Source organism: Brachypodium distachyon, chromosome 1 (genome assembly GCF_000005505.3).
Source record: "Brachypodium distachyon strain Bd21 chromosome 1, Brachypodium_distachyon_v3.0, whole genome shotgun sequence".
Lineage (NCBI taxonomy): Eukaryota > Viridiplantae > Streptophyta > Magnoliopsida > Poales > Poaceae > Brachypodium > Brachypodium distachyon.
In genome coordinates this window covers 30,380,059-30,393,893 of record NC_016131.3, presented here as the reverse complement: position 1 = coordinate 30,393,893, position 13,835 = coordinate 30,380,059, and the positions used below count along the sequence as shown (strand labels likewise).

At 45.9% G+C, this 13,835-nt stretch overlaps 2 protein-coding genes and 1 pseudogene across 2 annotated transcripts; 2 read left to right on the top strand and 1 right to left on the bottom strand.

Moving 5' to 3' along the window:
* The first annotated feature begins 705 nt into the window (after nucleotides 1-705).
* Nucleotides 706-2,779, top strand: LOC100826633 (EGF domain-specific O-linked N-acetylglucosamine transferase). Its single transcript, XM_003563485.4, has 2 exons — nucleotides 706-1,199; nucleotides 1,297-2,779. The coding sequence occupies exons 1-2, from the start codon at nucleotides 1,064-1,066 to the stop codon at nucleotides 2,526-2,528; spliced, it is 1,368 nt and encodes a 455-aa protein (XP_003563533.1). The 5' UTR covers nucleotides 706-1,063; the 3' UTR covers nucleotides 2,529-2,779.
* A 2,362-nt stretch (nucleotides 2,780-5,141) lies between these two features.
* LOC100832203 lies at nucleotides 5,142-13,065 on the bottom strand (annotated as a pseudogene).
* On the top strand, nucleotides 7,760-9,711 carry LOC100826322 (UPF0496 protein At1g20180). Its single transcript, XM_003563484.4, has 2 exons — nucleotides 7,760-8,394; nucleotides 8,573-9,711. Exons 1-2 carry the CDS (start codon nucleotides 8,283-8,285, stop codon nucleotides 9,568-9,570), a joined length of 1,110 nt encoding a protein of 369 aa, XP_003563532.2. The 5' UTR covers nucleotides 7,760-8,282; the 3' UTR covers nucleotides 9,571-9,711.
* Nucleotides 13,066-13,835: the final 770 nt, after the last annotated feature.

Genomic DNA, 13,835 nt, shown 5'->3' with positions numbered 1-13,835 from the left:
TGTACCGCATTTTGTATCCGTAATTGCTTTCTTTTGCATCTTCGTTCTGCAATGTGTCTCGTGGTTGTCATGCTTTTTGTGTCACGTTGTCTACCTTGTGTTTTTTACATGTGTTTGAGTAGTAATTTTTTTTATCTTATGTGACGTGGTATTGTCTCTTGTTTTCTGTGGACTGTTCTGCCTTGTGTCTTTGTCTCACGCCATGCCATGTAATTGTGCGGTCATGAACATGATTAAAAGAAATACTTTCTCCGACCCATAATAAATGTCTCAGTTTTAGTATAACTTTATACTAAGTTAGTATTAAATCTTTAAACACTTATTATGGATCAGAGGGAGTACGATTTTGCTACTCCGTATTTGAAATCGATTGATTTTTAGTTAGAGTTTCAACGGTACTAAATTTGGTCCATGTCTTAACTCAGATCCGGCAGGCCTGCTGGGCCGGTGTTTCGTGACTCGCACGCCGATGGCAAAACACGTGCGCCGCAAAATCACGTACGCATGACACGGCCTACCAACATTTAGTCAGGTGTCGCCTCAACCCAAGAAATTGGCTTCACTACCATCACCGGCCCAGTCGTCCGACCGGCCGGCACACCCGTTACACGGCGCCGTTCATTCCGTCCCTCCCAACGCGATAAATCCCATCGATCCATCCCAATTCCCAACCTCAACCGGGCCGGGGACGAGAGCAATCGGAGGAGCAAAAGCTTTCATCTGCGTACGTAGTTCATTAATCAACTCCATCGGCCATACGGCGAGGCCACTGCACTGCACGGCCGGGCTGGGTTGTTAAGCTGGACCAGTAGAGTGCTGTTGCTGTTTGCTGTAGTCTGTAGGTGGTAGCTACTGGCTGCTGCTACTGCTCGTTGCCGGGGTCCCTCGTGTCAACCGAACCACCCACCACGGCGCCACCACCAACCATGGCCTCGCCTCGCCGTCCCATCCACCAACCCCACCTTTAATACCCTTTCTCCGCACAGCTCCCGCGCCCATTGCCCATTGCTCCTCCCCCGCGCCCAATTCACCGAGCAGCTAGCCGGCCGGCCGAACGGCAGCCATGATGAAGGCGCAGCAGCAGGGTCGATCCCGGCAGGAGCCCCGGCGGATGGGCAACTCCGCCATGGTCATCACCATGCTGCTCTCCCTCTGCGTCCTCACCTTCATCAAGGCCCGCTACTGCTCCACCCCTTTCCGTACGCTCCCCAATTCCCCCTTTTTCATGCTCAGATGCTGACAATGGATGTTTGTTAAGTTAATCTAATTGGGTGTTTGCTCTCGAATTGGTTGCAGCCAAGGCGGCGCCGGTGCTGGAGGTGGAGGTCGACGAGGACTACGACGGCAGCCGGTACAGGATCGACGGCCCCATCGGGGAAGAAGACTTCGACCCTCACCGCCCGACATGCTACAACACCAGCAAGCGCTCCGAGCGCTGCGCCGCCGTGGGCGACATCCGCTTCGACGGCAACCACTCCAAGATCTACATCAACCCGCTCGACAAGGAGTGGCGCACCAAGCCCTACGCCCGCCGCCACGACGCCGTCGCCATGGACGACGTCCGCGAGTTCACTCTCCTCCCCTTCGACACCGAATCCTCCAACACCACAGTCGTCCCGCCGCTCTGCACACGGAACCACAGCGTCCCGGCATTCCTCTTCTCCAGCGGCGGGTTCGCCGGGAACCTCTACCACGACTACACCGACGTGCTCGTGCCCCTCTTCACAAGCACCCACCATTTCCGGGGCGAGGTCCAGTTCCTGCTCACGGACATCAAGGACTGGTGGCTCGACAAGTTCACCCCGCTCTTCCGCCAGCTCTCCAACTACGACGTCATCGACGCCGACAACGACCAACAAGTCCACTGCTTCCGTAGAATCATCATCGGCGCCACCTTCCACCGCGCCATGGGGATCGACCCCAAACGCTCCCCGGGCGGCGAGACCGTCGCCGACTTCAAGCGCCTGCTACGCCACGCCTTCCACCTGACACGCCCCGTGGCGTCCCGGGACAACCCCAGGCTGCTCATCATCTCCCGCAAGTCCTCCCGCCGCTTCCTCAACGAACGCGCCATGGCGCACGCGGCGGCGCTGGCCAAGTTCGACGTTCGGATCGCCGAGCCGGACAACCACACCGACATGCCCAACTTCGCCCGGCTCGTGAACTCGGCCGACATCATGATGGGCGTGCACGGGGCAGGGCTGACCAACATGGTGTTCTTGCCCAGCCGGGCCGTGCTGCTGCAGGTGGTGCCGTTTGGAGGGTTGGAATGGCTGTCCAGGGTGACGTTCAAGGACCCGGCCAAGGACATGGACGTGAACTACATGGAGTACAACGTGTCCCTGGAGGAGAGCTCGCTGAGGAACCTGTATCCGGAGGGACATTTCTACCTGAAGCATCCCTATGATGTGCACAAGAAGGGCTGGGACGCCATCAAGACTGTGTACCTTGACAAGCAGAGCGTCAGGCTTAATCTCACCAAGTTCGTCCAGACGCTGGAGCTGGCGCGCAGTCGCTTGCCTGCCTGACACTGACCCAACGGCACGGGCTTGTGCTTTAGATTAGGCTCCTGTGTGTTGATTCTCTTTTTGTTTTGTTCTTGTGCCAAGATTCATTGTTTCTATTTCATTTTTCTTCTTCTTTTTTTGGTAAAGGAGGAGACGAGCAAGTTCGTGTCGTGCATAGGCAACAACTGTCCAGAGGTTAATTTACACACACACTCTGTAAATCGATTGATCAGTGAAAAGAGATGAAAAGAGGCAGTAATTATTTGTCCACATGGGGCAGTGATCAGTGATCCACTTTACTAGCATCATCATACTACAGGGTGCATGTGAGCAATTGTTGAGAGGAGGCCGGATGCTTTCTCGCTTTTCAGGTCCCAAACTGGCTTCATCATTCGTGCCTCCTCATTCTCAGCAGCAAAAGTTTCAGACATGTATACATTCAGTTCGGACCAGTCTAGGAGGCCTCAGCTTTAGCTTTCGGACCAGCAGTTTAAGATGTTTTTCAACTTTTAGCTCTCAAAACACCTAGAGCCATAAGTCGAGGCAACATTATGTCGTTTAGAGTTTTTTTTTTTTTTGAAAGGATGTGGTTTAGAGTAGCTTAGAGCTTAGGGCAGCACTATTCCAAGCCCCGTCACCGAGTCCTTGACCCTGGTTTTATCCGAACAGAAATGTCCCAAGTTCTTTAGCAGCTAGTAGGAGCATGTGAGAGCAACCTTGCTTAAAAAATGGCCTAGGCAGCTAGCACGCACCAGGGAAAGGTCTTAAAGTACAAGCCACGAACAAAGGTTCTCAGTGGTTGTTGCTCTGTTCTCCACACGAAAACGATGGGGCAGCCCACGACAGGGTACCAGCAGAGACGGTTCCTTTTCATTTCTTCCATTTCTTTACCCGGCATCAGCACCGGAAATAAAGAATTTCGACCCCCATGATATTGCCTGTCAAACACGTGATCATCAGATGGCCATGGATCAGCTCCGGAAAACGCCAATGTAACGATTAATCCTCGCTTAAGCCTCAGCTTCTTCAGAGGGGTCGATTGTTGGCGGTATCTTTCAGGTAAGAATCTTTTAACCTTCACCGGCCCCCCATCCCCACGCGGTTAGTAGGCCTGGGAAAACAGCTCGGCTTCCACGAGGATCGATCCCCACTTCCCACTTGGTTAATTCATTGGGAGTTGGGAGAGCCACCGGATTTCTGTTGCCTCCTCGCCTTCCTTCCACGGCTGTGATAATCTGGTTGCAGGAAACCGAAAGTATTCCAGATCAAAACATCTCCTGCAAACGTAAGCAAAGTGCCCCGATCTTCTGTTGTGAGCGTGTGGACGATAGCTCAGTCCGGCCATCCGTCTCCTGCGTGACCACAAACCAGAAAAAAAAAAACGCTTGCCGTCTCAATCGATCCATGGAGCTGACAGATAACCGTTGAGTTTTCAGCTGCCATTCAGTCTGTTGTATGGTGGGTTTCCAAGCCATGATTTCGCAGCTGAATTGGAAAGGCTTGGAAAGGCTGTGGGTGGCATCATTGCCAGGAAAGTGATCTCTGCGAAAGGGGATGCTGTGTTCTCTGGAAGGGGATGCTGCTGTTTCCGAACAGGCAATGGCGGGTACGTGTACGTACAGTCTTTGAAAATGCCAGGATGAGATGCAGCCTGTTTGTGTTGATGGTCAGAAATCTCTCGGCCCTTTGACCTGGATCACAGATCTAACCGGCAGAGCAAATGTAGCTTTCGGATGCCATCAGTTGGCTTAGGATGCCTTGAGCACGTTCTTCTGCTAGGTACATCTTCTTGGTCTTGTTTGTTGGGCTTAGCCAAGCAGGCAAACAGCGTATGATGCCATGGCTGCGTGCATCCAGAAGCTCTTGCCCGGGTCAGGTGCTGATTTATTGCTGCTTTACGTGCTACAGACTTCTGGTCCAGCAAGAGAGCGACACATCGCACATATATGGCAAATGATACCATATTATCATCTGATACATGCATGGTTAGTAGTTAATCAATCCCAATTTGCCTACAGGGATGTTACAGAAAAAAAGTTTCAGAGCTCCCTCCAAAATCCACGGTTTTGTGCGATTAGTGCCAATATATGTTAGAAAAAAGCATAGCCTTGCATGGGGTTATGTCGCTGAACTGCTAAAGGAATCGTAGTTAACTATTTCTAGTTTACAAAGAAGAATCGCATGCAATCTTTCAACGATGGACACTCAGATGTATAGGTATAGCCGAGAGATGGCCGTACCCAACAACTAAAGGATGTTGGAGTGTAACTCCAGATACTACTCGAAAGGCTTTTTCCTCTGCACTAGCTAGCTTTGAGTAGCTCGACGGAAGAACAAGAAAGTAGGTAGAGCAGTGCATGGTATTGTTAATTTAATGATTAGTCCTTTTTGTCTTGAAGCGTAGCAGTCCGATCTGGTGAAGAGGGGAAACTCCAAACAAATGTGTAGTACTCCGTACTCCGTATGGTGCTACGACTTAGCCTGCAAGCTTTTGTTTGTGGCTTCAGTTTATGTCCGTGATGGTTTTGTGTCTCCTACTCTCACTGGAGCAATAAATGTGCATGGGTACCGTGTAAGGAAATGTGTTTAGTTTTTGGTTCACAGATCAAGAAGTGTTTTATGATGTCAGATATAGAGAAAAACGAGTCTAAAAATGTTAAATCACTCGATCTTATTGAATATATAGACAATGGGTACCAAACGCTCAACGGTGTCAACGATATTGTACAAGAGAACATCTACCTTGGTAGCGATATAATCAGAATTGATGATGTTCAGGCCGATGCTATGCTGCCATCTGATTCCTGGACTCTAATCCTTGCTTGGGCGATTTCAGCCTACAAAGGTGACAAAGAAAGCTTATCAAAGACAAGTTCAACAAGATAGTGAGATAAGACTTATAAGAGCATGCCAAATCATCCCAGCAAAGCATGAACGGCTGGCGAGGCAAGGCCCTGTATGACATGTCAAAGGTCATGATGCAAACTTTCTCTGTCCAAAATAATTTTAGGAGAAAGAAGAACTGCAATTTATCTTCTTGTGACAGAGCAGAAAACCCTGCATTCTGTAGAGACTAGCGATACATCCCCTTCCTCACTGACCTGACCCTGCTTCATGTATGCACTCCTGATCTACTGTCCAATTACATCGATTGCAAAGCATGAATATACCTCGTTATCCCAGTTGGTACGAAGGATCATCACAAGCAGCGCTAATATTTGCACAGACATGGCACATATGATTCCCATCCAAAGACCCTGCCACAGAAAGGGGACTCTAGAATTCAGGCAGAGTCCGCACAATATATGGTCCCAGAAATGCATTAAGATCGAACTTACCTTACCACCGATCTTCATAACAAATGCAAAAATAACAGCTGCAGGGATGCCAATAGCATAGTAAGCACATAGGTTGATGAATGAACATACTTTTTGCCAGCCACACCCTCTAGCAGCACCTTAAGAGCAATAAACAGGTAAATTAGCAAATGCAGCCCAAGAAAAGTAAGATAGGTAATTTCTCATATGAAGGTTAACGAGATCTTCAACAGGTCTTTGTTCCCCATGCTCGTCAATACGATGCAGTACAGTCTGCAGCGAGGCAAGAGCCACCAAAAGTGAAAAGCATGTATTAAGGCTGAGTCTGGCATTGAGGTGGATTATGATAAATTGATAATCCAGCTTTTCCAATCAGCTTTTGTCTATTTTTCCGTTTGGCTAACCAACTTTTTCCTGCTTTCCTGTGTATTTATTCACAGCAGATTATAAAATATGTTCAGCAACCGCAAACTGAGCCTAAGTGCTATAGTAGCAGTATAGTAGAAGTACTTGAATATGAGTTGAAGTCAAGAAACCGTGAATATGGCCAAAGAAAGGAACAAGGTAACGGCCAAAAAATTATTCTTAGTTACAGTCTTTAATGTTTATGTTAATTAGATTGTAAGTTCATTACTATACAGGCGCGACGTAGTTTATGTGAATTTTGCATATGCGATGTGTGGGAGTGTACCGAGCCATGTAATTTCGACAATGGCAATACTATCACCATTCATGATGGCTTGGTTAGCAAATGTTGCCTCAATTTAATTTGATTGAGAACATTATACTGCTTTAATACACAACTTAATGTCAACAATTTCGTTCACAGGTTCTTCCATGCTGCATTGGAAAATTGCACAACTATGCAAGGATAAATTGCACCTTAAAATGACCGGTGGTCAATTCTATGATATTTTCATCAACCAAATTAGTAACAAAGTATATCTAACTGGACAATGGGAAATATTAGCAAAAGTTTACGGGATGTCAACCGGTGAAACATTGTTACATTGGAGCTTGACTACTACGACTGTGACAACTTCGAGTACATGACGTGTCAACTTGATCGCATAAACGGGGACATCGCAATGCCATCTATTGAGAGGTATGAGTATTTTCAACAAAGTAGGCCCAACCCTACTATTGTTTTCAAAGAGCAACACAGGGGCCCATGGCCCATGTTGGGACTGTGCAGGTGGGATCTTACCACCTAAGGATCAATTTATGATACTCCCTCCGTCCAACAAAGAATGTCTCAAGTTTGTCAAATTTTGAATGTATCTAGACATGACTTAGTGTATAGATACATTCAAATTTAATCAAAGTTGAGACATCTTTTGTTGGACGGAGGAAGTAATACATTTGATGCTTGCAGACTGGAAAAGCCCTATTCAGGTTTTACATGTGCTGAAAATCCCATCTTAGTGCTGCTGCATATGACTATATGAGATATACATGTGATGTCATGTGGTGAGGTGATCAGGTGATCGACATCTACAAGCTTTCTGTTTGGGATACCGTGTCGGTTGATGTGATCAGACACAGATGGTCCTCCTGTGCAAGCAAGAGCAGTGCATTTCCAATGTGGCGAAGTGGCAACTGAAATACAAGAAAAAAAAAGTAGAATCTAATTGGTTGCAGCAACCAAAGTAAGCAGCCAGTTTTCTTCTTCGTTTTTGGGGTCAAAGGAAGCATCCATAAAGTGCAAGTTCTCAAACTTACTGCATTCTCAATTTCCTATCTCAATTCTTAATAATTCACAGCAAGCTGTTGTGACCTTCAGCTCTGCGACTTTTATTCTTGAGAACATTCATTTAGTATGGTAAAAGTAAAACATCTACTGAACCAGTTTATTTCTTTGCAGAAGTGCATGTTCTGAAAAATTGATACCCAATTCTTTGGCTTTTACTTTTTAGACCTCACAATGGACTGTTCTGAAGATGTAATGTATATGATGGGTAAGAACCTCCAGTACATACACATATCAAAGGAAAGGTTGTGTCTTGGTGCAGGCAACTAACCATCAGAAAGGAAGCTTCTTTAGACAACTGACCATCAGAAAGGAAGCTGCCTCAGGCAACTTGACCACCTGAAGCACACCTAGATAGGTGCTAGCTTCTCTGTGGCTTATAGTAGCAACCATCGAGAAAGCTTGCACACAATCCAAATTCTAAAGGCTCCCAGTATGGCGGATAGTAAAGGACAGAGATGACACCGTTGGATCGCTACTGCGATGTGGAGTGCAAGAGTTGGTCACTAAAGAATACGGCGTGGAACTGCCACAGCCTCAGGATCAGGAGATACGATCCCTTATATCCAGGGGTGTCAGAGAGTAACAAGCCTAAGCTGCACAAGCTTGAAGAAGCTTTTGGAGGGCAGTACAAGACATAGCACAAGATATTATTTGTTAAGGTGCTTGTATATAAAGCCTGGGGCGAGGTTGATTTTAAGCCAAGGCATGCAGTACTGCAACTGGATAAGAGGCAAACAGTGCCTGTCTCAAAGGATCAAGAACTTGGAGGTAGATAATATCTCAGAGGGCCTGGAAGAATCAATGTGTTCATCCAAAGGTAAACGTCAAAATCTTCTGTGTGCTTGTTTTCCGTATTCTTCAACCATGCAAGTCATTTGTCAGTTGCCTTCACACGACAGGGCAGTTTTAAAGTTTCACTTTGCATAACAATTCAATGACCGCCAGTTTCATTAAATTTAGGGTTTGCACACTGAAAATCTTTGTTTCTGTATCAGGCATGGAAATGCAGGTGGGCATCCAAGATGGCCTGAGCATAGAGGAAGAGTACGTCAACACGCTGCGCACACGGTCCAACATGCGCTTCTTATTGAACAAGCAGGAATATGAAGAAGAAATGGAAGACCTTCTTCAGCCGCAGAAAGATCTTATCCTTCCAATGCTTCATAAAATGATGCAGGAAATAAAATCTACTGAACTTGGGCTTGCAATGACTGGTTACTTTGATGCCAGCACTGAAGCCTCAGAGATCTGCAGGCAGCTACTGAGGAACATCAAGAACACTCAAAGCAACTACCAATCAATGGACAACTTCCTTGCAAGCATTTTAGGCTGTACTACTGCCACTAGTAGTACTCCCCTTGCACTCGAAACATTCCCTGTTAGAAGCAATCCTTTCAGCACGACGACAAGAAGCAAATTCAGACAGATTCATGACAAATACTCCTCCATACTCCAGACCATCAAATCAAGCCACAAGAAAGTGGCAAAGAAACTCAAGATAATGAAAGTAATCAAGAGGCTCTCGAGGGCTTGCCTTATCATAGCATGTGGTGCAGTTGCCATTGGCATTACAGCACACCTGCTGTTCTTTAGCCTTCTGGTTGGATCTGCAGTCATGGGGCTCTGCCCTTTTGTGCTCAAGAGGAGGATCACAAGGCTAAAACGTTCCAAGACGAAGTCTTTGCGGCAGTTGCAGGAGCAACTCGATACCGTCGCAAAGGGCACTTACGTTCTTGGTAGGGACTTCGACACAGTGAGCGACCTTGTGGTGCGGCTCTCTGACGGTATCGAGCGCGAGAATACAATGGCGATGTATTGCATGGAGATGGTAGATGAAAAGTTTCCAGTGCAGGAGATGGTGATGGAGCTGAGAAGGAGTTGTTCTACCTCTAAGCGACTGGCTGGCGAGCTAGAAGAGCATGTGGGCCTGTGCCTTGCTACAATCTATAGGGCTAGAGATTTGGTGATCGAAGAGATGTCCAAGCAAGCATGAATGGAATTATCAGCTTATTTATCGTGTGAACAGGATGTTCATGTTTAGGAGACTAGGAGTACTTGATAGATGTTTATATTGTATATAGGTTTTTTCTTTATATAGACTTATTGAATTGGGTTAGTGGGATTTCGAGAAAAACTAGAAAGATCAACCACACTTTCTTGCTGATTTAGTGATAGTTATTTCTTCTACTATCAGTGTATATATGAAAATATTCTGGAATATAACAAAGGTGCATTTCATCAAATAATGCATGCAGCCTGATAAGCTTCCACCCTCCCCAAAATGTAGTCCACTGTTCTAAAGATTTCCTAGCAATTTAGGATCTGAGAATTCATATTTATTCATAGTTTAATTTTGATATGATACTACTACTTAAGGTTGTTTGGCTTCTCGGAGTCCATTTAAAGGGGAAAAAAGATGTGAAAGTGACAAAATAAAATCACCGATGAATTCCAATAAAACGAGCCAGGGTTGTTGTCTTTCATTTCTAAAGGATCATTAACGAATTAATATCATTGGCACATGCCCGAACCGCAAAACTTTCCAGTGACATATAATGAATTGATCAAAATATGTAAAATTTCACGCATAATAACTAAATGTAATCTAACAAATTTTACAACCCATAGCACATGACATGAAATATCATTCTTCTTCATAATACTTATATTACTCGTCATTTACAACCATCAGGGTAGCTAACACGGTAATAACAGGGTTATGAAATGTATTGGTCATAGATGGGTTAAAAGGCAGAGTTATGTGTGGCTTGCCATGCTGGAATTCAGACCCATGCGTTTGTTCACGTTACGACAGGAAGATATAACTCGGGGAACCTGTATTGCATAAGGAGGCAAACCAACCAGCATCAAGACTGACAAAAATAAAAGGTTGCTGAACTATCAATATGCTCTGCGCTGGCAGGATGGTACTCTGCTGAGTGCTGACTGCTTCCAGACCTTTGAACTTGTGTGGGATGTTTATTTTATTTTTATTTTTTGACGAAAAAGCAGGAGCACTGCTAATTTCTATTAAGTAGAGAAGCACTCAATGAAATTGGGAGCGAAAGGTCCTCAGTTTGAGATTTTTTTTATGGAATATGATAATCTGAATTTTGCATTACACATACAAGATATGATTTCTGTATAAGGGAGAATGCTAGATGCAAAAATGTCAATACTAGGATGTATAATTATGATGTACCTGATAGTGTGCATTGTATGCCATCCATGAAGTTAGAAGTAGCAAGAATTGGCATCATCGTTGATACATACTTCACAACCTCCTCTTCGTTGCTGTACAAGTAACCCCAGACATCTCGTACAAAAACTGTGATGATAACTACAAGAAGGCCTTCAGTTAGACATATGATTCCTGAAATAAGAATTGATAGGTGTGCTGCTTTCGGATTCCTGGCGCCTAATTCATTAGATACTCTAATACTGCATAGAAACAAGAATCGTGGAGTGACACTTATAAGTTATAAGTACAATTTGAGATATTAAATCTCAGGAAAGATGAATGGAACAGAGTGGCACTCTGAATCTGTGCTCCTCTGACCTTATTGCACTGCTGAGGCCACTTGGAATTGTATAGACCATCCACATTGTGTTTAGGCTGGAAAAATGAGCCATGTTACTTCACATAATCAAGCATCTGAAAGCATAATATGCCAAGCAAGCTAACTATGTTGTTCATGATTATCACAAGAAAGGAAAAACGAAAGGCATGTAACACCATGCTACTTTAGTACTGCCATGTGATTTGAGTGTACCAGGTTACTAGTCTTGTTTTAGAGCAAAAATGTTGAATGTAACAAAAGTCATCTGCTTGCAAGAAATTCTGAGTACTATAAGGCATGAGAGCATTTCTAGTTCTGTCTTCTTACCTGATGGACAAAATTTAAGTTTCCAGTTTTGGATTTGGAAGAAAACCTGCAAGGAGAACCACCATCTCAAATGCCCAGTACTCCAAGCTGAGGTATATTGCAAGTCAAATAACCAGTTCCATGAAGAAAGAAGATGGCAAACCACATATCACTTCTTCGCCCAACTGTAAATACATGTTACTGCCAAGATAAATTTATTAGCAAGCATATTTTTAGAGGTTGCTCCATCTCAGGCTTACCAAGTCATAAATGTAGATGGAACGGCCAGACGTAAATACATGTTAACATCCTTTAATACCTCCCATGACCATCCATGCCAACTCCTTCTGCCAGCTTCAGAGAGTTTAACATACACCGCTAGCAATATCACATTGAACCAATAAGATATCGAGATTGCCAAAGCTGCACCTCTGTTGCCAAGACCTAAATTTTGAACCAGGAACCAGCACAGCAGAATGTGGAATATCAATGTCACTCCAGAACAAACTACAAGTGGGTGAACAATGTTTTGGGCTTGCAGAAACTTGGTGAGGCACTGAAGCAAGCCATATGCGAAAAGACCAGGAATCAACACCTGGGCGTAAAGTCCAGCCTCATATGATATCTCTGGATTCTGACCAGCAGCAAGAAGAATTTGGCCAGTGAAGACCAAAGCAAAGGCCAGAGGAACGCTTGTAAGCATAAGAACGAACATAGCCCTTTGAACATGTGTCCCGAGCATATCATACTGTTTTGCCCCATACGATTGCCCACACAGTGTATCCAGCGCGCTTCCCATTCCCATCTGGCACATTGCAATGCAACAAACAGGTAGAATTTTCAATAAAGCTACTTCAGTTTAAAGTGGGCAACTTCTGCTAGGGCATTAGAAGTTTAGGACTTAGAAGAGAATGTCAAATTACACAGACTATTGCTACTCCTTCCGATCCATAAAAAGTGTCGCCCATTTTGTACTAAGTTATTACAAATTTTGTACTAAGATGGCGACGCTTTTATGGATCGGAGGGAGTACTTGCTAGTCAGGTAAGCACACTACAGCCGTGTCGAAAACCATCTAGGTTGAACTTTGTGCTCTCCTGTTTTTTTTTGTTCGGGACAACTTTCTGTTAATTTTGCTCACGGTGCGATTCAACTATGGAAACCCCTCATACTCCTACTTCACAAGTGGCAACACAATTACACAAGGCTTAATAATTTGGTAACGTTACCGCTTAATTACCAGGACGTTGAAGCCGGTGACGTTGGCGAAGGAGGAGGCGACGGAAGCGGCGGAGAGGGAGAGCTCGCCGAGGTGACCGGCGAACATGACGGAGACCACCTGCAGGCTGTACTGGAGCAGGCTGCACGCCACCAGCGGCGCCGCGAGCCCCACCTGCCGCCGCACCTCTTCCCGCACCGCCGGCGCCGGAGCCGGCGCGGGGGCGCGGGGCAGAAGGAGAGGAGATGACGTCATGGCTTCCGCTGCCTCGCCTCGTCCGCCCATCCCACACCTTGGGACGACATGACAGGGGAGACGGTGGCCGGGAGAGTTTCACTTGCAGTTGCCGCTGGGAGTCTCGTCCTACGTTCTGTCGTTGGTTGACTCGGCGACACGCGGCGGCCGGCGCTAGTGACGAAAAGATTTATGGGCCCTCGCCAGAGTTTCGAAGACCCAGTTTGTTGATTTTGGGCTGGCTGGGTTACAGATGGGCTTTTCCCTCAGCGCTAGTTAGGTACCCTAACAAAAAAGCTAGTTAGGCTAGCTTGAAAAAAGGACCACCACGGCCATGCCCATACAGGCTAGGAACGGAACGCAGCAAATGGGTCACGCCGTCACGACCAACGAGGGTCTCTTTGTCCCGAGCGTGCAAATGGGCTTGAACGAGGGTCTTTTTGGATCCGGCGAGATTCGTGTCTCGTGGTCAGCAGTCGGCACTTTGCGGGTAGCGATCATGTTAGTTGTTGTAATTGTGTTTGCTGTCTTGCAATTGGATCTGTGGATGATGGCAGGCGGCGGTGTTTCTCTTTCTCTTCTTCGATTGTGTTGGATGAAGATGACGGCGTCGAGTTCTGGTGACCACGGGGAAAATCCCCGACCGACGTGCCACGAAGTTTCGATCTCGTTGCTTGGGTATTGCTTGAACTTTGGAATGCTTCCCTTGATATCCAAAAGAACAGACGCGAGACATCTTAAAAAGTTCAGACCAATAGCGTTGACGAATTGTAGTTTCAAAATTCCAAAGTTTCGCCCCTTTTTTCGGTGCTGCCATGGTGGGACGTGGGTGGATGACGGTTCGGCGAGGCACAAGTTTCTCCAAGAGTAGAATTTTAGTTTTACTTCTTGCAGGGTATTTTGTGCAAAGTTGCTTGACAAGCATGTTTGTCTTGTGTC

What these genes read in the sequence shown, in the direction of transcription:
- LOC100826322 (XM_003563484.4), top strand. Translation starts at nt 8,283, where the DNA reads ATGCAGTACTGCAACTGGATAAGAGGCAAACAGTGCCTGTCTCAAAGG. An exon ending in ATCAATGTGTTCATCCAAAG is followed by an intron (nt 8,395 to 8,572) that starts GTAAACGTCAAA and finishes TTTCTGTATCAG; the next exon opens with GCATGGAAATGCAGGTGGGC.
- LOC100826633 (XM_003563485.4), top strand. Translation starts at nt 1,064, where the DNA reads ATGATGAAGGCGCAGCAGCAGGGTCGATCCCGGCAGGAGCCCCGGCGG. An exon ending in CTACTGCTCCACCCCTTTCC is followed by an intron (nt 1,200 to 1,296) that starts GTACGCTCCCCA and finishes AATTGGTTGCAG; the next exon opens with CCAAGGCGGCGCCGGTGCTG.